Source organism: Raphanus sativus, chromosome 6, assembly GCF_000801105.2.
Source record: "Raphanus sativus cultivar WK10039 chromosome 6, ASM80110v3, whole genome shotgun sequence".
Taxonomy (NCBI): Eukaryota; Viridiplantae; Streptophyta; class Magnoliopsida; order Brassicales; family Brassicaceae; genus Raphanus; species Raphanus sativus.
Genome location: NC_079516.1, coordinates 18,253,298 through 18,276,482, shown reverse-complemented (window position 1 = coordinate 18,276,482; position 23,185 = coordinate 18,253,298). Strand labels below are relative to the sequence as shown.

Sequence of the window (23,185 nt, the reverse complement as noted above, 5' to 3'; positions counted from 1 at the left end):
TTCGAGTTTTTTTTGCCATTCGGACTGCCTTAAATGAGTAATTCTTGGGTTCATTTAGTTCACCCACTAACAGAAATTCACTATTTTATATTTTATATCTTTTGGAAAAGAAAATAAAATATTATTAAAAGAAAAAAATATTATCAAGTTATATTATGTTTTATTAAATTAAAAGATAAAAGCTCAAGAATCAAAATAAAAAATAATAGTAGTTGAAACAAAAATATTTTAAAAAAAAACTTTTAATACCATCAGCAAAATGCTAAATCCTAAACCCGAAATCCTAAATCCTAAACCATTAGGTAAATCTTAAACTCTTGGACAAATTCTAAATTCTTGATTTTTTTAAAGTAATTTTAGTACCGTCAACAAAACACTAAACCCTAAACCCTAAATACTATACCCTAAACCCCTGAGTAAATTTTAAATCATTGGATAAATAATAAACCCTAGAATTTAAAATTTATCCAAGGGTTTAAGATTTATCCAAGGGTTTAGGATATATCATTTAGGGTTTAGGGTTTAGTATTTAAGGTTTAGTATTTTGTCGATGGTGTTAAATTTTTTTTGTTTAAGTTCTTTTTGTTTTCAACTAATATTATCTTTTATTTATTCTTATCTTTTAATTTTAAAAATATGACAATATTTTGTTTCTTTTTTTAAAAAATATTGAATACAAAATGGTGGATTTTTATTGGTGGATGAACGTAAAGTTTCACCCTAGAATGTGAACCCAAGAATTACTCGCCTTAAATGGCAATGGCAAGAATACGCGGAATTCCGTGGATTTTATGGGATTAGTTTTTGTGTCTAAAAAGCTTTTGGAAAATCCATGGTTAAAAAATAAAAAAAATAAAAATATCGGTGGGAAGAAAAGAGAAAATATCGGTGGAAAAAGATAAAAGTCATCACATGCAAAAGCAAAAGCAGACCAGGTGAAACTTTAAAATAAATAGAAGTTAAATGTGTCCTTGGATGATGTCACATTTTCTTATCCCCAACAACATTCATTCACAGTCTGGATCTCTCTTTCACACACCGAAGTATATGATTTGTCTTTCTTCCCTTTTTCTCCTTAATTTTATTAATCTTTATTGTGGTCGTGCTCATGCATATTCTTTTGGGTCGTGCATATTTATTATTCATGACTGGTTCAGAGGACAAGCGACTCAAGCGCTTACTTAGAGCATCATTAACGCAGATGCTTAATGGGGTGCTTACTGATTTTTTGTTTTAAAAGAAAAAAAAAATAAGTAATTAGACAAGCAGCGCAGCTTAATTAAGCATCAGAGGAAAGGGTGCTTATAAGACACGTGTCACTTTTCCCCTGCTTCTCTCCACATCTCTCTCGACGGCGACACCAACCCGAACCCTCTCATCTTTCGTCTTCAGATCAGCCATGGAGGACGAGGTAATTGTTCTTATTTCGAAACCTTGATTCCTTCTCCTTCTTCTACCCAACCAAACCCTCTCATCGTTAGTCTTCAGATCAGCCATGAAAGACTAGGTAATCATTTTTATTTTCTTATTGTACAGCTCTGTTTTTGGCCGGAGATTGTAAATGAGAAAAAAACTTCGTGCTGTTAGCAAATCTCAAAAGGGTTTCTTGCTCCAATGTAAAGGATCCAAATTTATAGCTCTAATTTTATCTCTTTTCACAGCAAATTTTTGCTATGATGATGATGTGTTTGGATTTGATATAACTGTATAATGCTGCAGATGATGATGATGGGGTCTAGTTTCTTTATGGTCATGATCTTTGCAGCTCTCATCATGCCATTGTAATTGTGAAGAAACGATGAAGTGTTTGTTTTCCAGTTTAAAGTTTGTTGCTTTTAACAATGACTAGTGATTTTTGGTTCATCAGTGAATTTTGTGTAGGATGGTATTTTTGGTTTTGATATGATTGTATAATGCTGATGATGATGATGATGGGTTTTGTTCAAGTTACTTGTTTTCTGTCGGATAAAGAGTTTTGAGTTTGTTGTTGGCTCTTTCTTTTGCAGCAAAGTACACTGTTCGTTCTTTCTTTCGGTACCAGACGTAACGAGAAGATTGCTTGCTACGTTACTGTCAAGGGAGACAAGGCAATGCAGCACCTTGAGAGTGTCTCGCTCTTTCTAAAACAGATGGATAGAAGGAAGGACTCATTCTCAACAAGTCTCGGAACATTATTCGTTAAAGGAAAGATGTTTCAAAGAGAGACCTATAAACTGTGCTTTATTTCTGTTCCAGTAGTGTTTTATCTGTTTTGTTTTGTTTTCTTCATAATGTTTATTTTTTCATCATAATTTTTATCTTCTCATCAAAATGTTTCATAATTTTTTTCAAAGAACTCCTAATTAAGCAACTTCCATTGGAGCACAAAATTCAAGGGTTTTTTAACTAAAGCTTTTAACTACCAAATATTACTAAAAAACTCATTAAGCACTTCAAATGGGGTTGTAGGGTTAATGATGCTCTTAGGATATCCAACTTTTTTTATATTAAAATTTTGTTAATATTATATACAAATAAAATTTATACTTTAAAGATATTCACAAAAGAGTTTAACGTTACTATGAAATTTTTCTTATTAAATATATCAAGTCAGTACATTGTGTTTGTCAAAAAAAGAAAAGTCAGTACATTGTAGAGAAATAATATATTCCTTCCGTTCTTAAAAGATTCATGTTTTAAAAAAATATTTTATTTCAAAAAATATATATTTTGTGTCTTCTATGAAAAAATTATAATTTTTTTTAAAAATAATCGGTTTTATTAGATTACTATTAGTTAAAAATTGTTGGAAATTGAAAATTACAGAAAAATGATAAATTTATTATGATAATTTAATGCATTTTTTAATATATGTGAAAACACTAAAAACTATTTTTTAAAAACAGAGAAAGTATTATGAAAAAGTTGTATTTCCAATGAGTTTAATTAAATTAGTATTGAATATAGTCAAATGTCTGAGAAAATATAAAATATTGATACTCAGTAAACTCTATGAAATTATTTTAACTTATCATTAATAAAAGTGAAAGCATGAAACTATTGTCTCAATCTATACTATATAAAAGTTGAGACTATAAGCCATTGAGAACGTCCACATAGGATTTAAAACGACTAACCAAAATACGACAAATCAGATTTCTAATTTTTTTAAAAATGTTAATATTTACAAATTCTTTTATAAAATGAAAGTAATATTATATATATAATTTAACCTAAAAAAATAAATATTAACATTTGACAACTTACTTAAATTAATGGTAACTATTCTAGAAAAATGGAAAATAAAAAGAAAATAGTTAAGTTAACAAAAAAAATCTGAAAACATTTACAATTAAATAAAACGAAATTAATATTATATATAACTTAAACTAAAAAATATTATGACAAATCAGCATTTTATTTTAATATTTTTAAAAATATCAATATTTCCAAAAATATGTTTAATAAAAAATTTATATTATCTAATAAATGGTAACTGTTATATAAAAATGAAAAATAAAAAACAAATAGTAAAGTTAAATATCTTACAGATTTACCATTCATCTCTTGAAGGGTATTTAGGTCTTCTTACAGATTTCTTGTCAACCTGGCTCTGATACCAATTGTTGGGATTGTGAAACCCCGTGTCCAACTCTCTATTATTTGATTAGTACGATATTGTCCATTTTGGGCCTTAATGGCAAAACCCGCATGGATTTATTTTTGGTTTCCATCTCAAAAGGTCTCGTACTAATCAGAGTTGGATTTCTCTATATATATTAGATACTTCTTTTCTAATTCTCCAATGTGAAACTTAGATATCTCACAATATCTACATAAATAGTGACTGATAACTATCACTAACATTCAGATAACACTAACATTCGTAAATATATGCTATCTATTCCTTTTTGGTAAGGTTTTGGCAAACATTTTTAACCTGCGTCTAAGGTTGGCGTCAAAGGTAGACAACCATCGAGATTAACCTTTTCTTTCTCTCACTTTTAGGGTTATCCACATAACTCGTCCTCTTTTTGTTTGGTAAGATGACAAATCAGGCAATTCTACCATATAACAGGGGAAACCGACACGTAATTTCCGCGCATTTAACTGAGTTTGATCTTATCATAAAAGAATTAAGAGCAACCACATCAGTGGGACAAAAATCATGTCTTTGGAATAGTTTATTAGTTTTTTTAAGGTAAGGACAAAACTTAAGGACTTTTTAATTTTTTCAGATTATTGGTAGGACTTATTATGTATCTTAGTAAATTAAATATTTATTTAAATGTGTAATGAGATGTAAATGATAACTTGTAAATAAAACACATAAAATAGAAGTTTAACATTTAAATTGAAAACATAAATAACAGTAAATTACAAAGTTTTAAAAAAAATTACAAATAATAAAATTACAAAGTTTAACATTAAAATTACAATCACAGACCAAGTGCATAAGAAGCCTAATGATAAGGATTCAATCTACGGATGTCGAGTGTGGGCTCTCACTCAGGGCTTGATGTGTTCTCGAATGATGTCTTGGACCTGAACAGTTTCTCCATTGAGTCCAGATGCTTCAGCGACAGTGACTTTCTTACAGCAATGCGAGAAGGAGAACACTTCTCCTTCGATCCAATGGCGAAGTCATTGGCTATTTCAGCTGCAGATACTGCACTCCTCGAAGAGTTTGAAGTTACTCTGAAGCTGCATGACAGTTTGGGAGGAACTCCAAGGCGTCTACAACAAAGACAATAGCAGCTGCTTGGGGCAAGAACTCTTCAAGCTTGGGTCGAAGCCGAGAGTGCCCAGGAACATCAACAAGATGAACATGCTTGATTTTTCCTTTCTGTCACACAGAGAATACACACCTACATTTTACAGTGCCCTGATGCGATGATCCATCAAGGAGCTGCCAATCAAACAATTATCATGTTATAACTGCCAAAACAATCACCTAGTCATCTCATACGGAACGTGAAGCCAAAACACTCACTTGATAGAAGAGCACAGTCTTTCCATTTCCACTCAGCCCAAAAAGCAGCACAGTGTTGGATTTAGTATGCTTGTCCAATCGAACTGCATAAACCAGCAACAACGACAAGTTAAACAACAAAAGAATCAACGTTATTCGTTGCATGAGACCCCTAAGAAAATAAAAACAATTATAATGACTCTGCAGCTACATACTTGATAAGAGGAGCAAAATGGTAGTGAACAAGAGAACACCAACGGTGGCATAGAGCTGAGTCGGTGGTATCTTCTGAAGATACTCAATTCCTCGATTCAACCACTCCTCCGCCATGATTTTCAGATCTTCCAAATTCTCCAATTCCCTGTAAACAACATCAATCCAGAGATAACTTCAAATCAACCCCAACGTCATCCCCAAGTTTACGAACAGATAATGATGCCTAACACTACATTTGATTCCTCTGCCTTCAACCGGATCTCGAGAAAAAAATTACAAAATGTCGAGAAAGGAAACAGAGGATGTTACAAAGAACGAACCTTTGATTTCGACTTGGACGAGATAGATTGATTTCGAGGAGAGATCATCAGGAGAGATCACGAGAGAGAGAGAGAGAGAGAGAGAGAGAGAGAGAGGAATCATCGTCGTCTAGGAAAGAGAGAGAGAGAGGCGACAAGACAACACACTGCAAATGATCACAGACAAACACTGCAAATGATCACTGCGCATGTGATGGTGGTGCTTGGTAACGAAGAAGAAGAAGAAAAGATTTGAAGAAGAGAGAGAGAGAGAGAGAGAGAGAGAGAGAGAGAGGAGAGAGAGAGAGAGAGAGAGAGAGAGAGAGAGAGAGAGAGAGAGAGAGAGAGAGAGAGAGAGAGAGAGAGAGAGAGAGAGAGAGAGAGAGAGAGAGAGAGAGAAGAGAGAGAGAGAGAGAGAGAGAGAGAGAGAGAGAGAGAGAGAGAGAGAGAGAGAGAGAGAGAGAGAGAGAGAGAGAAGAGAGAGAGAGAGAGAGAGAGAGAGAAGAGAGAGAGAGAGAGAGAGAGAGAGAGAGAGAGAGAGAGAGAAGAGAGAGAGAGAGAGAGAGAGAGAGAGAGAGAGAGAGAGAGAGAGAGGCTGACACGTGCTCTTAAGGACGAGAAACAAAACTTCTAAGCTAAGGACGTCCTTCGGTTAATTGCACATTTTTGATTTATTTTTTTGCCAAATAATGGCTTAGGACAAATCTAAGATGCACCGGATAATAGTGCTCTAACAAAGTTTTTGTTAAATACAAAATAATTATATAATAACCGAGCTAGTAATTAATTCTAACCAAAAAGTTCATTCCAAAGTTAATGAATAGTTAGACCATCTCTAACTTTACACAAAAACGACTCACAACAGTCACATCACATGGGGATGGGGGACAAATTAACTACTTTAGAAATATTATATTATGTTTTCTTTACTTTCTTTTGATACTTCGAAAATCATATTTGTTCCCACTTTCTACGATGATATACTGGAAAAACTAGTCACTTTTTCCGGTTTTGTCAATATTTAATCATTCTTCTATTGGTTTTGTCAAGATTACTCTATTCATTCATTCTTTATCAAATATCGATTTAGAAGAGAAAGTTACTGGTAATTTCTGGATTAGAAATCAGCTAACCTATAAGCGAGTTGCATTCATATGCGGTGAGAAGAGAAGGCACAACCTTACAATAAGTGTTGTTCATATTGTAGCCGTAACGATTCTGATTGATTTATAAAATGGTGACTAGAAAGTTAATTAACAACAAAAAGGGGATTTATGTTAGTGTGGTTGTTTCACCACGTAAGTCAAATTCAGCATACTCTGCATATTGTTAATAACTAAAAATGATGTAGAGCAGTAGTGTTTTAGAGGTGCCAAAATTGAGTTTTTAGAATGTTCATTGCTAAAGAAGGCATGATGAGAAAAGATAAATCAGCAATATGGGTCCTTCAGTGCATCTAAACTCTTTAAGAAAGAGTATTGGGACGAAGTAGAAGTTCTTTACGAAACTAAGCCCAATATTATTACTTGGTCCATGTAAAACCCAAAACTGATGAGATCTGCAGTAAGGGGAAAGGCAATGAGTCAATGATTATTATAACGCTGAGTGAGCAACTGATAAGTATTCGACATTGTTACTTACATCCACGAAGAGCTGCTTGATATCGGTGTGATTAGGTAAATTAATAAACAAAGAACAACTCATTGGTTACCTCAGCTTCTATTTGTTGGGTGGCATCAGGGAAGAAGAAATGCAAGAACTGATTGGATCTACAAGTGGCGTAGTTTCGTTACATGGTAGACACACACATATAGTGCTAGGCCAAATATCATTAGATATTTAGAGTGCATCATTTGGAGCGGATATGGTGTGCGCTAACATATAAAGAAAGACAAAAAGTGACTTCGGGTTCGCATCTTATGTCCGTTAACCATTCAATTTTTAAGCAAAAAAGAAAAAAAAAGAATGACTTCATGCCTTATTCTAAAAGTCAAAGCCTTGATTGGAGAAAAAGATGTTTGACCCGATCCGACCGATTCCAACTTGACCCGGCACTACCCATAAGTAGTCTTGGTCATTACTCATTACCAGTGTTTCACTAGTTACCTCCAACGTCGTGTCTTCCACGCGCTTCAATGGCGACACCATCTCCTCCCCCTCCAACGGTGAATCTCTGGGTAGTCTTAACAGAATCAAAACGGATAATCAACGCCCACTCCCGCCACTTCCTCGCTCTCTCCGTCCTCTTCCTCCTCCCCATCTCCTTCTCCATAACCGTCTACCCATCCATCTCCCTCCTCATCATCAACCAATCCTCCCCTTCTCACACCACCCTCTCTCTCCTCCGCATCCATCAACCACCAAACCCCAAGACCGTCCTCCTCCTTCTGATCACTTACATAATCTTCGTCACCGTCTTCAACCTCTTATCCATCGGATCAATCACCTACAGTATCTTCCAAGGCTTCTACGGAAGGCCCGTGAAACTCATCTCCGCCGTCAAGTCAAGCTTCACCTCCTTCTTACCTCTCCTCGCTACCCTCGTCTCCTCCAACTCCATCGTCTTCGCCATCTTACTCATTCTAGGTCTCGCAGCCTTCTCGTTGACTCGCGTCATCATCGAGCTCATCGTCCCGAGTCTTGAAGTCGATTACGATTACTTCCAAGCTCTCTCCGCCGTTGTAATACTCATCTTCGTCGCCATCGTGACCAAGCTCTACGTGAATTGGATCCTCGCGTGGGTCGTCGTTGTTGTTGAATCGTCTTATGGGTTGACGCCGTTGAAGAGAAGCAGATGCTTGGTCAAAGGCATGGAAAGCGTTTCTCTTTCCATGATCGTTGTCTTCAGTATAGCCCAGTCGAGTATGGTCTGGATCAGCACCGTCGTAGCAGCTTCCGAAATTGGAAATGGCGGGAAACTGTGGACTAACGTTTTCTTCTTCGTGGTCCAGATCGTGATCACGTCTGCGTTGCTAACGGGTTTGATGTTGTACAATCTTGCGGGGACCACCGTGATGTATATGTACTGTAAAGCTGTTCAGGGCGAGCTTGCTTGGGAGATAGCTGAGGAGTTTGCGAGAGAGTATGTGAGTTTGCCCTTTGATGATTGTAAAGTTCCTCACGTGGTGTCTGTAGCTTACAACGGATGATGATATTTGATGATGAAAGAGTTAATGGTCAGTCTTGTTTTTAAGTGTTTTGACTGAATCGGACAGTGGCTTTGCCTTTGTGTTTTCTTTTGACATGTTCCAAGCTTTTTGTAATAACGTGTGTGAATGATGTAAACGTGTGGTGATTGAATTTTTTTGGTAAAGATTTATTCATCTTCCATGAACTTACAAACATAGTTATAACAAGAAGAAACTTACTTCACAAAATGTAACCTATTATGAAAGTTTCTTTTGTTGAAACATGTGGTAATGTGAAACAAGTTCATTAACCAAAATAAAAGTATTCTTCTTTTCTCAAGTGATTTGCTCTTCTTTGAGCCTTAAACGCGCAACGGTCTGTTGTTGGTTCAAGTTAACCGTCGAGGGATTGTTGTTCGGTCTTAACTGATGGCTGCTGGTTCTACCAGCTGGAACGTCGTGGTTATGTTTCCCTTCATATGTTGTTACAACGGCTTTCGGGTCATTAGCTGCTCTTTCTACATGTTTCCTTACTCCGCATCCCGCTGTTGTACACTTATAGTAGCTCCTGTAAATAAACCAAAGACCGTTTAAGGAGAAAAAGAATAATGTAAGAACTCGAGGATAACCGGTTTGGTTTGGGTTTCTGTCTCACCTTGGATAAGGATTCCCTTTGACTACTTTCTGACCATACTTGCGCCATCTATACCCATCATCTAAGAGATCAACTTCACTCCTCGTTTGGACTATAATTCTAGGCTCTGTCACGGTCCTATTGGTTGAAGAAACTGGTTCCGAAACCCGAACTTCTGTGTTTCTGCAACATTCAAAAGATTTTTTTGAACTTGTCAGAAAAAAAAACAAAACCATATAAGAGACTAATGTAAGAGAAACTGTCACATTAAGTTTTTGTAACCTTCTCTTGGGATCAGGCTCGTCCTCCTCGTGTGTTCCTCCCAAACTAGTCTCTACATTACCGACTTCCTCGCTATCACTTGCTTCAGATATCTGCTCTGTCGTTGTCACCTGACTTGTCTCCTGGTCTCTCTTACTCTTGTTGAGACTGTTACAACTCCCGTTAATGTCCCTGCCGCGCTTACTGTTTTGTGGAGGCTCGTGACTGTGCTGACCCTTGTAAATGATCTCCGTTACTTGTCCATCGACCGACCTCTCGACTTTCTTCTTGACAGGGCACGCGGGATTCGTACACTTGTAATAACTCCGAGGAAAATCGCTACCTTTGACTTGCTTCTGCCCGTATTTCCGCCAGTTGTATCCATCGTCAGCTGGTTTATCAGCATGCTGAGGCTGCGGCCGATGCTCATAGACGGATACTTCAGAGTCATCTCTCTGAGCAGGCGCTGGTAACGATGGAACCTCGGTCATTGAAGTTTGCTGTTGTTGGGTAGATGATTCTGACTGAATCTGCGCACTATTATTGCCTTGAACTGCTTGTGCAGTGACTTGTGCTAAAGCTTGTTGGTGTGTCATCATACCAAATGATCCCTACACGTAAAAATTAACATTTTGTATTAAGCTAACTATGACATCCTCAGGAGATTAAATAAATAATCAAGATTATGTCAAATATTAACGCTAGAAACAAGACTAATGATCATTAATAGTTTGATTATGGTTCTCTCTTTTGACATTGAAGATACTCTTTTGTCTGAAAGTTTCATACTTTCCATATATAGAACAGACAAAATTATATGAATACCATATGAAAGTCAAAAGCCCTAAACTTTTAGTTACCAAAAATAGAATTTCAAAGTAACCACAAAAAAAAACAAAAAGGTGAAATGAAAGCCACACCTGAATGGGTGAAAAAAGACCAAAGAAGCTTGGAGAATCCAGAAGAGTCGCCGGGCTTAAGCCCGGAGGCACCTGGAACATCGCCGGTGGCTGTGTAGTCATCAATCCCGTTGGTCTGTTTTGCTTGAACCTCGGGTCAAGAAGACTATCACCGCCACCGCCGACAGAGCTCACAGGTGTCTGATGAGCACCAGCTCCGACAGCAGCAGCGGCAGCCGGAGAAGCCATAGCTCCGGCGAGGAGCTGAGAGAAGGATTTGAATTCATTAGGATCAGAGAACATATTGGAGACGAGAGTCATGGGACCAGGACTGAATCCACTAAATCCAACGCCACCGCTATAAAACATTTCTCCAAACGGTCGAGGCGGAAGTGAAATCGTCGGCCGTGAAGCTACTCCGGTGGATGATTTTTGCTGTTTTTGTTGTTCTTCTTCTTCCTTCCCCGCCATCGATTCAGACAAAAAAGAGGATAAAATCTAACAAACCCAACTCACAGAAGAAAGATCTTTTACTTTCCTCTCTTTCAAAACTCTTTCTTTTTGTTTCTTTTAACACAATTCGTGTCGTGTTTCAGTTTCACTTCGCCTTTTTTTCCTTTTTAATATATTTCTTCTGGAACCTTTAATGGAGAGATTTTTTTAATATATTTCATTTCAAGCAGATCTAAAAACTTTAAAATATTAAATTTGCCTTTGCAGTACAATGTCTGCGGTGCAGACATGAACGAGTAATCTCTCTTGTCTTTTTCTCCCTTCATTTTTACATTACTTTTATTTTCTCGTTTATTTTATTTTTAGATACAAAATGACATATCTTTCATTTTGAATGCTAAAGAGATATATTAAAGGTGGTCATGGAAAGTGAAAATCCGAACTTATTTGAACTATTGGAAAAAGAAGTAGCTCATGAGAAAAAATGTTTTATTAATTATTTTTTTATCAACGAAATTTTATTTATTGTTTATAACACAAAATTTGAATTAAACTACTATGTTAATAAATTCGTTTATTGGAGTTAAATATTAGTTTATTGGAGAAAAACATCTAACATATTTTTAAATTTAATATATCATGTTTATTCGTTATAATTGGGTTATGATTGACTAATAAGGGAAAGGAAGTTTATAAAAGCGTCGGTATATGAGTGGTATGTGCCTCGTCCCTAAAAAGGCGAGGGTTTGTGCCTCGCAAGTCAACAGCAGCTCCAAAGCACGACTCAGATGGTTTTGTAATAGTTTGTCCTCACCACGTCCTACAAATAGAAAGCCGCCACGTATGCACAAAATGGACCGGAAGGTATGGTCGGAATAAGCGTATTCATAATACCTGTTTTGTTAAAACAAAACACACACGAAGTTCACTCCTGCCATGAATATTATTTTCCAAATCAATAAAAATGTTCCTTACCATTTTGTTGGCATCATCATCAAATGGTGAAAGAGGAAACGTGTGGGTTAGATAAAGAGTGAGAGAGTGAGTAAAATCAACTTGACTTTTGGAGGGCCCAATCAACTTTTGAAAACAGGCCACCATCCTTAATATCTGTGGGAACCACGTTGGGGCCCTTTTCATTCATTGCCACATCGAATCGTGTCTTCACTTATCCCATCAAGAAAACTAGGAACGAATGTGTTCAAAAAAACTAGGAACGAACTACGATTTTAAACGCTTTGATGAGTGACTTCATAAAGTTTGATTGCTAATCACACATAAAGGTATTCAATCTTTCGTTGTATTTTTCTTGGATCTTATAAAATTAGATGTGTGATTTTTACATTCTAGACTATGCTAAAGAAAATTTAACGATATTAATCCTTTGTTACCATCTATTAATTGAGTTCTCCAAGATAAGCTTAAAGGAACTTTGCCTATCAAAACTGTGTTGAATGGTTTGTGCTCAACAAGAGCGAGTGAACGACACAACTCAAACATTAGAAACACAAAGACTGATGCGGAATTCTATTTTTAATAGCCAGGAATTTTTGAATTATATATTCACAATTTATTTGGGACAAACATTTTAAGGATTTAATAGGTGTATACAAAACATATTCATGGTACATATTCATGTCTAAAATTAGTTTAAAGAAAACCAAAAAGATAATGATCTAAAGGCCACATCCGTCAAAGATAACGATATAGTAGGGGTGAAAACAAGAACCAGTTGTTTTATTTTTTCATTATGAACTCTTTACCACATAGTTCTTTCTTAATAATTAATTTATTTAAAGTTCACAAAAACAATAATTTATTTTTAAAAAATAATCAATTACTCAATATCAAGAAACTCAATTAAGTCCATCAATGTGGATGGTCTAAGACCATTTTCAGCTCTTTTCTATATTTATTTTTATATTTTTCTTTAAAATATAAAACTCTATTTTAAATGTGAATTTAATTCAATGTATTTTTCATAATAAAATTTGTCTATATTTTTAGAGAAACTCTTTAAATATATGATTTCCATAATTCATATTTTATAATCCATGAGTTTTGGTTGTTTTTTTTTTTGAACTGAAATGAGTTTTGGTTGTTTAATATACATTATGCAAACAAAATGATTAAAAGTATGAGAGAGATTTAGAGCATCTCTAGCCTCATTCTATTTTCATCTTACAATAGAATTTGAACTAAAACTGTTCCAACTCTGATTTAATTCTATAATAGAGTAGAAAATAAATTTACTCTATACTGAATCATTCATTTAGATAGTAATTGTGAAGAATAGATCATTGTACCACAATCAATTAAACAAGTTGAATGTCTTCTAAATATCCAATATGTTTTAGTGTTTATGCACAAGTTTCATGAGCTTTAGCTGAGGGCATGACCTGACTAAGTCCAATGGTAACTCTTCCAATGATAAGTCTTAGTTTGGTTTCCCTCTTGGACGTTTCCATTTATAAAATATATAGTGTTTAAATTAGATAGAGATTATATTTTTTAAATAACAAAAATCTAAATCTTTTTGTCTTATAAGTTTTCAATTTTCAAGTTTCTGATTGGTAGTTACTTTTATATCTAAAGATCGGTTTTTATTTAAATATTTTGCATATTCTCATTTAACTATTATAATACATTTACTTTGATTAATGGTTATTTGATTAATGGAATCATCATCTAAAGCGGTTGATTATTTTTCCATATCTTCTGTATAAGAAAGTTCCAATGGGAGTAATGTATATTTCATTTAAATTTTATTTTTATAATAACAAATTTAAGTAACATTTAATCATTAAATTTATTTCTCTTAAACAGGAAATTCAAATCGAGTATAAATATATTTATATAACTTAATCAATGATTTTTTAGATTTATAATATAAAAGTGACAAATGAATTTTTGTAATCTTTTAAAACCTCTCATGTATATTTGTATTGTACATTTATTTCAAACTATATAATATACACAACTTCAAATTATTAATATTTAATAGTAGAATAACTTAAGGATTTATAATATATTGAAAATATTAAAATATTATTATTTAGTATAACCAAAAATTTATTAAATATTTTATCAGCTAAATTATTTTGTATGTTGTTTTCATGATTTTAAAAATTAAGATTAATTTGGAATAAAAGACCTCACTGATTATAAATATATTTATACATTATTATATATTTTACTAATATATTTTACCCGAATTATAAAATAATACAATATGTGTGAGTTTGCATATTTTTCTATAAATTATGTCGGTGCATCACAATGTAGCATGTTGAGAGGATGTTCATCGTATTGGATACACATGTCGTGATTGTTATCGTAATGAATCAAGTGGCGATTGTATCCCTACTTCTTAATCTTATAGACATCATTAAGTTACAGAGCATTTGATAATTGTGAGATGGTTTCATTCTTCTTCTTTTTTATTTGAATATAAAAATTACTATCATGAGGTGGTTTCATTCTTCTTCCCTCTCTGCAATGTCATGATCATAAGTAAATGATGAAACATCTTATAGCGAAAACATTTGAAATTTGTCAACTTATATGCTATACATTCTTCTCCGTCTACAAAATTCTTAAAAGTGTAATCAGAGGTTACAGGTAAACGATCAATTTTCAGAGGTAAGTTGGTCTTGTTTTGGAGGTTAGCATTGAGTCAAAACCTGCATGTGTCAATTTTCTAGGTAAAGCATTGTTTTCTTTGATCCTCCGTGTCTGCCTTCAAGTATGTAGTGTCAGTGTAGATAAGAGAAGGTGCCTTGAATGAGCCGCACATATCATAGTGAGTTAGATCTTTTTGGTGAAGTTTGTATATACTGAAAGATTAAAACAGAGAAATACAGAATGATTTGCTAATTTGGCTTTGTTTTTAGCTTGTGATCCAAACGCTTGCCTTCCTGTATATGTAGAAAATATTGTCATTTGAGAGCTTATTAGAAACTTTGAATGGTAACCGTTGGCTACTTTCAAGTTTCTATGTTAACTATATTTTGGCGAACATTTTTAATTTCTTGCAAAATGTAAGAAAAATGAGCGTTATATATATACCTCTTCCCAAGATGCAAATAATAACCAAATAACCAATATAAAATTCATGAATCAAATAACCCTTCTTTAGAACTCCCCAACGACTTTGATAGCGTCATGAGGGATATCATAAACACTCTTAGATCGAGACTTCTTGACACCGGCAGTGAACCATAGCTTGTCTGATTTCGAGCTCTCGACTGAGATTGTCGTGACTTTAACCCAAACCAACACTTTGGTCTTCATTCCTTCAACACCCATCAGTTTCCCTCTAAGCAAAATCCCTTTCACGCGTGTCGCGTATCTTATGGCTGATCCATCTTTGAATGTGACTTCACATGGTGTAGAGAAGAAGACGGTGAGTTTGTTCTTTGTATCATCGAATTCGTAGCAGATTATGTTTTGTGGGAAGAGTCCCGGTGGTAAGTTGTATTCTCTGAGAAGATCTGGTAAGCTTTTGAGTGGTTTTCCTGTTTTTAAAAGAGAGATTGAGAATTGTTGGAATCATCGAATTGATTATCAATGAGAACTAAAAAAACAGAAACATGAACATTACCTTTAAGTTTGTTGAAAACCCATTTGGCTTTTTCTTCAACGGTACTAGAGAATGTCGTCTGGGGAAAAGAAAATAATTATGAACATTATGATTCCTTTTTGAGGCAATGGTACAAGAGAAAAATGTGCAAATTGACTATGATACTTACACTTAAGTACTGAATCAAATATAAACATCACGTTTCTATGTTGAGGTGATATAACAATACAAATAAGTGCAAAATCAACCATTTCTCAAAAATAAATAGCCAAGCCTATAATAAGACTATAGATCATGTTACTTGATGAGAATTGTAAGAATGGTTACAGAATTGACATCAACTTAGTGTAGGCTCTTAGCTTAGGACAAAACGATTAACAATAACTCATCATTGCTAAAAGTGTTGAACTTTTCTAGTAAACAACTAATCAGATCTTCTTAGATCTATGATTCTTATTTCTTCCACAGTTTTGTAACATTGACCAGGACAAAATTTTGAACAATAGAATCCCTTTTTAACCAAACGCAAAACTGTACACCCAAATGTGACAAAAAACCCATCAGTTTCACGAATACATGCAAAACCCCCAGACAAAAAAATAAAGAAGCAAGAAAAGATTCAAGATTCATAAAGGAGAGCACTCACAGTGAGGTCAGTGGTGATGTTAGAGAGCTCTTCTTTGGCTTTCTTCGAGATCCATGAGCCTCCCACTTTGAAGCTCGTCACTTTCGTTAACGCTTTCTCCATTTTCTTCTCCTCTCTCGAGAGATTCTCTGAGAGAGTAAAGACAGCTTTTAAAAGTGTGACACAACAGAATGAAAACGGCGACTCACATGTTTCCATTTGGCCATTTGTTCGAAAGATATGTCGCTACGACGGCGTTTCCAATCTACTTTTTTCAGTTTAATTAATTTTCGCTACTTTTGGCTTAAATTTCAAATTGCAAATACTTTTTAGATATACTTTAAACGAGGAAGAAGACTCTCTAACCGTCTAAAATTGAAATTGCAACAACAAAAGTTTCCTTTTTCTGAAAATTAATTACTTGAAAATTCAATTTGGAATTTACTCAAACTTAAAAGTGTGTAAAATTTATTTTAAAGCAACTAAACTAAAGCGATGGGCCCACAACAATAATTCCTCTATTCCAGCACTGAAGCTAACAATAATTTTACTCAACACTACGGTATGATGCAATTATTCTTTCATTAATCATTGAATCATCTAGTTACAAATCATTTCACAAACCAACTTCATGTTTGTACCGGGGACATCATCTCAATCTGAATTCCGGTTTAGTTTTGATTCACTTTCGTAAATACATTCAAACTAACCATCAAATAAATGAATAATTATATAATGGAAACCAAGTTCTGAGCAGTTGGTTAGCTGTAAATTTGCATAGCTTTTCTGAATGAACATAGAAAGCATATATACACAAGCATTCTTCGAAAAAGTCGAATTATTTGAGTGTAAAGCGCAAGAACAGTACAGCGCTTAGCTGTGCTAAGATTCTTGTTTGTTATGTGGTCTAAGCTCGAGTCTGTGTTCGTGAATACTTACGTTGACATGCAGATTTCTTTGCCGAGTATCCGAGTATCTTTCAAAGAACAACGAGTGGTTTTTCGCCGATCGAGTACAACATGAGGTTGCTGGAGAGAGGAGGCTACTTTACAAAGAGAAAAGCTTCGAAACTCTCTGGAGAGAGGAGGCTACTTCGTAGCTTCAAAGTCTGAGGACGCCTTTCTCTCGGTAGCTCGCGGCAACCGGATGCTCGTTCCGCTCATGCCTCTTCTTCAGGTCCATCACTGCTTCGTTGCTGTCCAGTTCATTGTTTTGGTCTCATCTCTTTCATGCTAGTACTTTTCGCTGCTTAGACTATTTGTTTAGGTTTCATTAAGTTTTCTGCTACTTGTCTTCTCTCTGTAACTTCTGTAACAAATTGAAAAATCTGGTATAATACTTAACATTTTACAAAAAAAAAAAAAAAAAAAAAAAAACTCTTGGGAGATTTGTTCAGTGGTGGAGATGTCCATCGTTGGATATATCTTCGAATAGGGAAATTTATTGTGGGGCTATACCAAATGATTGGATGATAAATTTAGAGTCCCGTAAATTTAGTGCCTCTAGATTTTTTTTGAGGATATGACTTCTTAGGAGGGGATAAGATGGAAATGCTTCTTTCAAAAAGAAAAAAATGATGGAAACGCTAATAACTATTTATATGTGATAATATAAACGCTTTATTTCAGAAATGTATATCCCTTTTTATATGATAAACTTTAAAAAAAAAAAATCTCACTTGTTTTCAAGTTTCTAGGACTTGTGAATGGAAGGAGAAGTGCAATTAATTAGAGCTTTATTTGAAGATTGTGTCCATAGCACATAACTTCTTCATGTATAGAGAAAAACATGAATTGATCATTAACATTTTTCCAAAGAAAGAAAACAGAAACATTTTATTCTACATCAGCAAGTTTCAACACCATACACAGATCCAAGGTTAATAATTCAGAAAGCGACAACTTACTAAACGTAATTATGCAAGGATACTTAGTTACTAACATCATTATTTTTAATGTACTAATTAAAACATTAATCATTTCATGAAACCTTGAGCCATCTTAGCATAGTCTCCAAACCCATGGCTACCACCTCCTGATTTCTCATCCCCTTTCTTACCCGCTGGTTCTCCAGCTCCTCCACCGTGGCTGCCACCACCGCCGACACCGCCGTGACTGCCACCGCCGGAGGAGTGAGAGTGTGAAGATTCATACTTGTAGAGATAATTTTCAGCCTTTTCGAGGTACTGACCCACACCGCTTTTTTCATCGAACTTGCCGTATCTAGAAGCGGCGTCAAGAATATCTGCCGTGGCTCCGGCGACTTTAGCTTTGTCAAGCTTGGCAGTTTCATTGCGAGCAGCGGCTTGAGCAGCTTCGGCTACAATCTTGGCACTAGCCATGAGCTCGGCGTTGGTAGCTGGCCTATGTCCGCTATGAGTTGTTGGATCAGCATGACCGGGTTTGTTTTTGTTGTGGTTCGGCTCAGGGTTAGAACTTTCGGGCTTCTTGTCGGAGAACTTCTTTTTTAGTTGATCGGAGAGAAAATCCATTTTTATTGTTTGTCTTGTCAAAATCTTGAATGTGGAAATGTACAATAGCAAGATATTTATTGAAAGGCGGAAAATTTACTTATTTTTTCTTTGTCTACTGTTCTAATTTGCCTTTATTCTTTATTATCCACTACTTCTTGCACCACATATTTACTTGAAAACATTCAATATGTATAGATTAGTTGGTTGAAGATTTGATGGGTGGCACGGGAAAATATAACCGGTGGCCACGATAGTGGCTATCCAACTCTGACCATTGACTTTGTCGGTAGAGTAAAGTAAACTTTGAAATAGTAGAAGGCTTTCAATGGGTTTCAGGTGGGCTCGTGTAAACCCAAGTGTTGATATATGTCCGAGCCCAACTTTGGTTATGTCATTTCATGAACGTTAAGATGTTGTGAAGATGACCACACTAATTCTACAAAATTTGTTGGTGTCAACAAGATGACGACATTATCATGACATAAACAGAAGTGAACAAAAACGGATACCAAGAAGATGAAACTATGACAAAAACGGATACCAAGAAGATGAAACTATGTAAATAATATAAAAGGAAAAACTTCCCTTTACGTAATGCATGGAGAAGCGAAGAACAACAGATGAAATCTCAAAGGAGTGTCATGAGAACACAGATCCTCTTGTTTCTTTAAGATTTCCACTGAAACCATTGAGTTTTGTGTTCTCAGGTCACCCCTTTGAATCTCCCCTGTTCCATCATTTCACCTTACTAAATGTTTTAAATCTTTTATTCATACCCCAATCCCAATCTTTAATTTTATATATATATAAATGTGTATGTACGCGGGTATCCTCTGTTTTGTGTCTGAAACAGAGACAATCCAATGCCAAGTTCATGACTAGTTTGCTTTATTAAAATCCTGCGACAAAAGAAGTTTGGTCTAATAAGGTAGTAGAAAATAAAATAAAAATATCGCTCTTTTTTTTCCTGTCAACAATATCAAAGTCTTTAGAAGGTGCCAAGTCACAAATCAAGTTTGGTTCCAAAAATGACTTCATAATCACTCCTTAAAAGCTAAAAGTATTTATCACCAAAACCCCAAACACAAAACCAACAAACTAAAAAACGTTGACTTTTTGACTAACCACCCTCTCCACCGTCACGATGATCGCCGTTTACTCTTCCTTCTTCTCCTTCTTCCTCTTGATCTCCACCGTTCACTCCACACCAACGATCTCATTCACCCCACAAACCCTAAACCGATCCGGCGACACCGTGACGATCCAATGGACCGGCGTCGAATCACCCACCGATCTCGACTGGCTTGGAATCTACTCTCCACCCGAATCTCCCCACGACCACTTCATAGGCTACAAGTTCCTCTCCAATTCGCCCGACTATCAATCCGGGTCGGGCTCCATCTCCCTTCCTTTAACCAACCTCCGATCCGATTACTCCTTCCGGATCTTCCGCTGGACCCAATCCGAAATCAACCCCAAACACAAGGACCACGACCACAACCCTTTACCCGGAACTCGCCATCTCTTAACCGAATCAAACCGGTTAAAATTTCGGTTATCCGCTAACCAACCGGAACAGATTCATTTAAGCTACACCGATACGGTTAACGAAATGCGAGTTATGTTCGTTACGGGAGACAGCGAAGAGCGGTTAGCTCGTTACGGTGAGGTCAAAGAGAAACTGAACAGCACGGTTATAGCGCGTGGGGTTAGTTACGAGAGGGAGCGTATGTGCCACGCGCCCGCGAATACAACGATCGGGTGGAGAGATCCAGGCTGGACATTCGACGCCGTCATGAAAAGCTTGAAACCAGGAGTTAAGTACTATTACCAGGTCGGGAGCGATACAAGAGGATGGAGCGAGATCCACAGCTTCGTTTCTCGAGACGAGGACTCAGACCGAACCTTAGCGTTCATGTTCGGAGACATGGGATGCTCCACGCCTTACAGAACATTCATCCGCGGAGAAGACGAGAGTTTATCGACCGTGAAGTGGATCTTACGCGACATTGAATCTTTGGGTGGAGATAAAGCTGCGATAGTGTCACACATTGGTGATATAAGCTATGCTAAAGGCTACTCGTGGATATGGGACGAGTTCTTCGCTCAGATCGAGCCTATAGCTTCGGAAGTCCCGTACCATGTTTGCATCGGTAACCACGAGTACGATTGGCCTATGCAGCCGTGGAAGCCGGATTGGGCTGCTTATGTTTACGGTAAAGATAGTGGTGGTGAGTGTGGTGTGCCGTATAGTGTTAAGTTCAACATGCCTGGGAACTCGTCCGAAGCTGAGGTTCGGAACCTTTACTATTCTTACGACATGGGTTCGGTCCATTTCGTTTATATTTCGACCGAGACGGATTTTCTCGAAGGAGGGAAGCAGTATGGTTTTATCAAGAGTGATTTAGAGTCTGTGAATAGGAGCAAGACGCCGTTTGTTGTTGTGCAAGGGCATAGACCGATGTACACCACGAGTACGAAAGGCAGCGACGTTGCGGTACGAGCCAAGATGGTTGAGCATTTGGAACCGTTGTTTGTGAAGAACAACGTGACGGTTGCTTTGTGGGGACATGTTCATAGATACGAGAGGTTTTGTCCGATTAGTAATAACACTTGTGGTGAGAGTTGGCGTGGGAGCCCTGTTCATCTTGTGATCGGTATGGCTGGGAAAGAGACGCAACCGATTTGGGAACCGAGGGCTAATCATCCTGATGTACCGATATTTCCTCAGCCTGCTAGGTCTATGTACCGTGGAGGGGAGTTTGGGTACACTCGTTTGGTTGCTGATAAGGAAAGACTTACGATTTCTTATGTGGGGAACCACGACGGAGAAGTTTATGATGTGGTTGAGATTTTGGCTTCAGGGGAAGTTATTAGCGGTAGTAGTAGTGATGATGGTGAAGACTCTAGGTTTGAATCTAAATCTGAGTTTACTGTGTTGTGGTATGTTGAAGGAGCAAGTATGATGGTTTTGGGAGTGGTTTTGGGGTATCTTATCGGTTTCTTTAGTCGTCGAAAGAAAGAAGGAACTGGATCATCTAATCCTGGCCGTTGGATCCAAGTGAAGAACCAGGAGGAAACATGATTCAACTCAACTTGTTTTTGTTTACTTGTCACACAAGTTATGTGTGTAGCATTCTTATTATAGAAAGGTACTTATTAGCCTCTTCAAGGTATTGAAGGGTTGGTTTACGAGAGAGGCTATGTAATTTTTATTTGCAGTAAACATAGACGACCGTGTAAAGTAATAAAACTACAATAACCTTCGAGTTATCATCACTCTCTCCCTAATGACCTTAAACTAATAAAGCTACAATAACCGTGTAAAGTTAATAAAGCTACAAGTAACATATTTTTTCTGAAAATTTAATAATAATGTAATACTTAGATTTTTAAAATAACAATTCCACAACACCATGAAAGCTAACCTAGTTGTTCCATACCAGACTCTTTTTCGGCAGCGATGGGTGAAATTGATGAATTGAATTGCTTTTGGGATGGAGAAAGTTGTGGGTGAAATTGATGAATTGAATTGCTTTTGGGATGGAGAAGATTGTGGGATTCTTCTTTCAATGGATCCAAAATGTTTAGAATTTAACATCGACAAAGCTCTTAAAGAAGTCAATCGCAGGTATACACTGTCTGATACAAGAATTACATGTGGTAGAGATAAGGTTTTTACTATAACACAAGAACTAGCTCTTGAGTCTTGTAAAATTCAAGTTTGAAAAGAACCTCTTAGATATCAATTTTGCTCAGTATATCGGAAAGTAGTTCTAGCTTTACATGTTCCAGTAAAATACATCACGAGTGAGAATTAGATTTCGCCAATTCGATTCTAGTGAGTAATATGCTCGGTAGGGCAGAGGAAAGCACTCTGAGAAAAATGTGCTGAACATTACCACCGACTGAGATTATATAAACCAGGCCATAAAGTCTTTCTAGTTCGAGAACCAAAAACAAAAGATAAATGCTTATGGACAAAAACTCATGGATTAAGAACTCATCGGTTGTAGTTTTGCTGAAAATACATTGATATGGAATCAGCAGCACATCAAAGAAGGTTCATCACTCTAACCGGTATGGAAAGGAATGAAAATGTATCATGGGAATGCAAAGTATTTTAGTGCGGTTGTTTTTTTGTTATCTTTATTATGTCAAGTTTTATGTATTGAGAAAATGTGAATTTATTAGTTTAAAAATAATTTTAAAAATTAAAGACTTCTTCTTAATAGATGATTGGATGTTGAGATGTTCCTTGCCAATAAAATGTTTGACTCTGAAACTTAGAAACAAGACAAGATCGACATATATTGCATGTTTTGTGCTTCCCCATAAAGAACCTGGATTCTTCGGTGTAGCTTTTGTTTTGATCTTTTAGAAGTTGTATGTGGGACAACATTTGTTATAACAATATATTTTGACTGTTTGATCTATGTGTGTTTATTTTATTTTTGATCATTTCGATATGTGTTATGATTTATTAAACTTTGGCTGAGTTATGATCAAATTCTTCTAATATCAAAATTTTCTAATATCAGAATTATATTTGTAGTGTCAACAACATAAAACATATTAGTTCAAAGGTGCTTGTAATACATCTAGTTTGTATGGTTTTCAATACATTATTTTTAATCTAGATGTATGATAATGTGGCTGTGTAT

The 23,185-nt window shown here is 35.9% G+C and overlaps 5 protein-coding genes, 1 long non-coding RNA gene and 1 pseudogene across 9 annotated transcripts; 3 read left to right on the top strand and 4 right to left on the bottom strand.

Annotated features, from left to right (window-relative positions):
- The first annotated feature begins 1,001 nt into the window (after positions 1–1,001).
- On the top strand, positions 1,002–2,369 carry LOC108810132 (uncharacterized). Its single transcript, XR_008935710.1, has 3 exons — positions 1,002–1,411; positions 1,537–1,616; positions 1,720–2,369. It is a non-coding gene; the product is annotated as an uncharacterized LOC108810132 (long non-coding RNA).
- Positions 2,370–4,433: 2,064 nt separating this feature from the next.
- On the bottom strand, positions 4,434–5,362 carry LOC108807451 (uncharacterized; annotated as a pseudogene).
- Positions 5,363–7,442: 2,080 nt separating this feature from the next.
- On the top strand, positions 7,443–8,794 carry LOC108813411 (uncharacterized). Its single transcript, XM_018585951.2, has one exon. The coding sequence runs from the start codon at positions 7,602–7,604 to the stop codon at positions 8,613–8,615; it is 1,014 nt and encodes a 337-aa protein (XP_018441453.1). The 5' UTR covers positions 7,443–7,601; the 3' UTR covers positions 8,616–8,794.
- On the bottom strand, positions 8,739–11,029 carry LOC108813409 (probable WRKY transcription factor 3). Its single transcript, XM_018585950.2, has 4 exons — positions 10,410–11,029; positions 9,511–10,100; positions 9,250–9,411; positions 8,739–9,162 (listed from the first exon to the last, which is right to left on the bottom strand). Exons 1-4 carry the CDS (start codon positions 10,857–10,859, stop codon positions 8,931–8,933), a joined length of 1,434 nt encoding a protein of 477 aa, XP_018441452.1. The 5' UTR covers positions 10,860–11,029; the 3' UTR covers positions 8,739–8,930.
- Positions 11,030–14,880: 3,851 nt separating this feature from the next.
- LOC108806647 (uncharacterized protein At5g01610) lies at positions 14,881–17,724 on the bottom strand. Of its 4 annotated transcripts, none has more exons than XM_018578816.2 (4): positions 16,988–17,724; positions 16,070–16,197; positions 15,445–15,502; positions 14,881–15,358 (listed from the first exon to the last, which is right to left on the bottom strand). In XM_018578816.2, exons 2-4 carry the CDS (start codon positions 16,169–16,171, stop codon positions 14,976–14,978), a joined length of 543 nt encoding a protein of 180 aa, XP_018434318.2. In that variant the 5' UTR covers positions 16,172–16,197; positions 16,988–17,724; the 3' UTR covers positions 14,881–14,975. The 4 variants fall into 4 exon arrangements, with proteins under 4 accessions (XP_018434318.2, XP_056845125.1, XP_018434316.1 ...); XM_056989145.1 differs by having other exon boundaries at positions 15,445–15,499; XM_018578814.2 differs by lacking the exon at positions 16,988–17,724 and having other exon boundaries at positions 16,070–16,981.
- Positions 17,725–17,864: 140 nt separating this feature from the next.
- LOC108806603 (nodulin-related protein 1) lies at positions 17,865–18,662 on the bottom strand. The gene has a single exon (XM_018578756.2). It carries the CDS (start codon positions 18,537–18,539, stop codon positions 18,024–18,026), a length of 516 nt encoding a protein of 171 aa, XP_018434258.1. The 5' UTR covers positions 18,540–18,662; the 3' UTR covers positions 17,865–18,023.
- Positions 18,663–19,100: 438 nt separating this feature from the next.
- On the top strand, positions 19,101–21,797 carry LOC108807160 (probable inactive purple acid phosphatase 9). The gene has a single exon (XM_018579417.2). The coding sequence runs from the start codon at positions 19,666–19,668 to the stop codon at positions 21,604–21,606; it is 1,941 nt and encodes a 646-aa protein (XP_018434919.2). The 5' UTR covers positions 19,101–19,665; the 3' UTR covers positions 21,607–21,797.
- Positions 21,798–23,185: the final 1,388 nt, after the last annotated feature.

Excerpts from the sequence above, each read along its gene's own strand:
- LOC108813411 (XM_018585951.2), top strand. The coding sequence starts at position 7,602 with ATGGCGACACCATCTCCTCCCCCTCCAACGGTGAATCTCTGGGTAGTC.
- LOC108813409 (XM_018585950.2), bottom strand. The coding sequence starts at position 10,859 with ATGGCGGGGAAGGAAGAAGAAGAACAACAAAAACAGCAAAAATCATCC. Across the intron at positions 10,101-10,409 it reads GTCTTTTTTCACCCATTCAG|GGATCATTTGGTATGATGAC; the intron begins GTGTGGCTTTCA and ends TTTTACGTGTAG. Across the intron at positions 9,163-9,249 it reads AAAGGGAATCCTTATCCAAG|GAGCTACTATAAGTGTACAA; the intron begins GTGAGACAGAAA and ends GTTTATTTACAG.
- LOC108806647 (XM_018578814.2), bottom strand. The coding sequence starts at position 16,267 with ATGGAAACATGTGAGTCGCCGTTTTCATTCTGTTGTGTCACACTTTTA. Across the intron at positions 15,503-16,069 it reads ACATCACCACTGACCTCACT|ACGACATTCTCTAGTACCGT; the intron begins GTGAGTGCTCTC and ends TCTTTTCCCCAG. Across the intron at positions 15,359-15,444 it reads GGTTTTCAACAAACTTAAAG|GAAAACCACTCAAAAGCTTA; the intron begins GTAATGTTCATG and ends TTTTAAAAACAG.
- LOC108806603 (XM_018578756.2), bottom strand. The coding sequence starts at position 18,539 with ATGGATTTTCTCTCCGATCAACTAAAAAAGAAGTTCTCCGACAAGAAG.
- LOC108807160 (XM_018579417.2), top strand. The coding sequence starts at position 19,666 with ATGATCGCCGTTTACTCTTCCTTCTTCTCCTTCTTCCTCTTGATCTCC.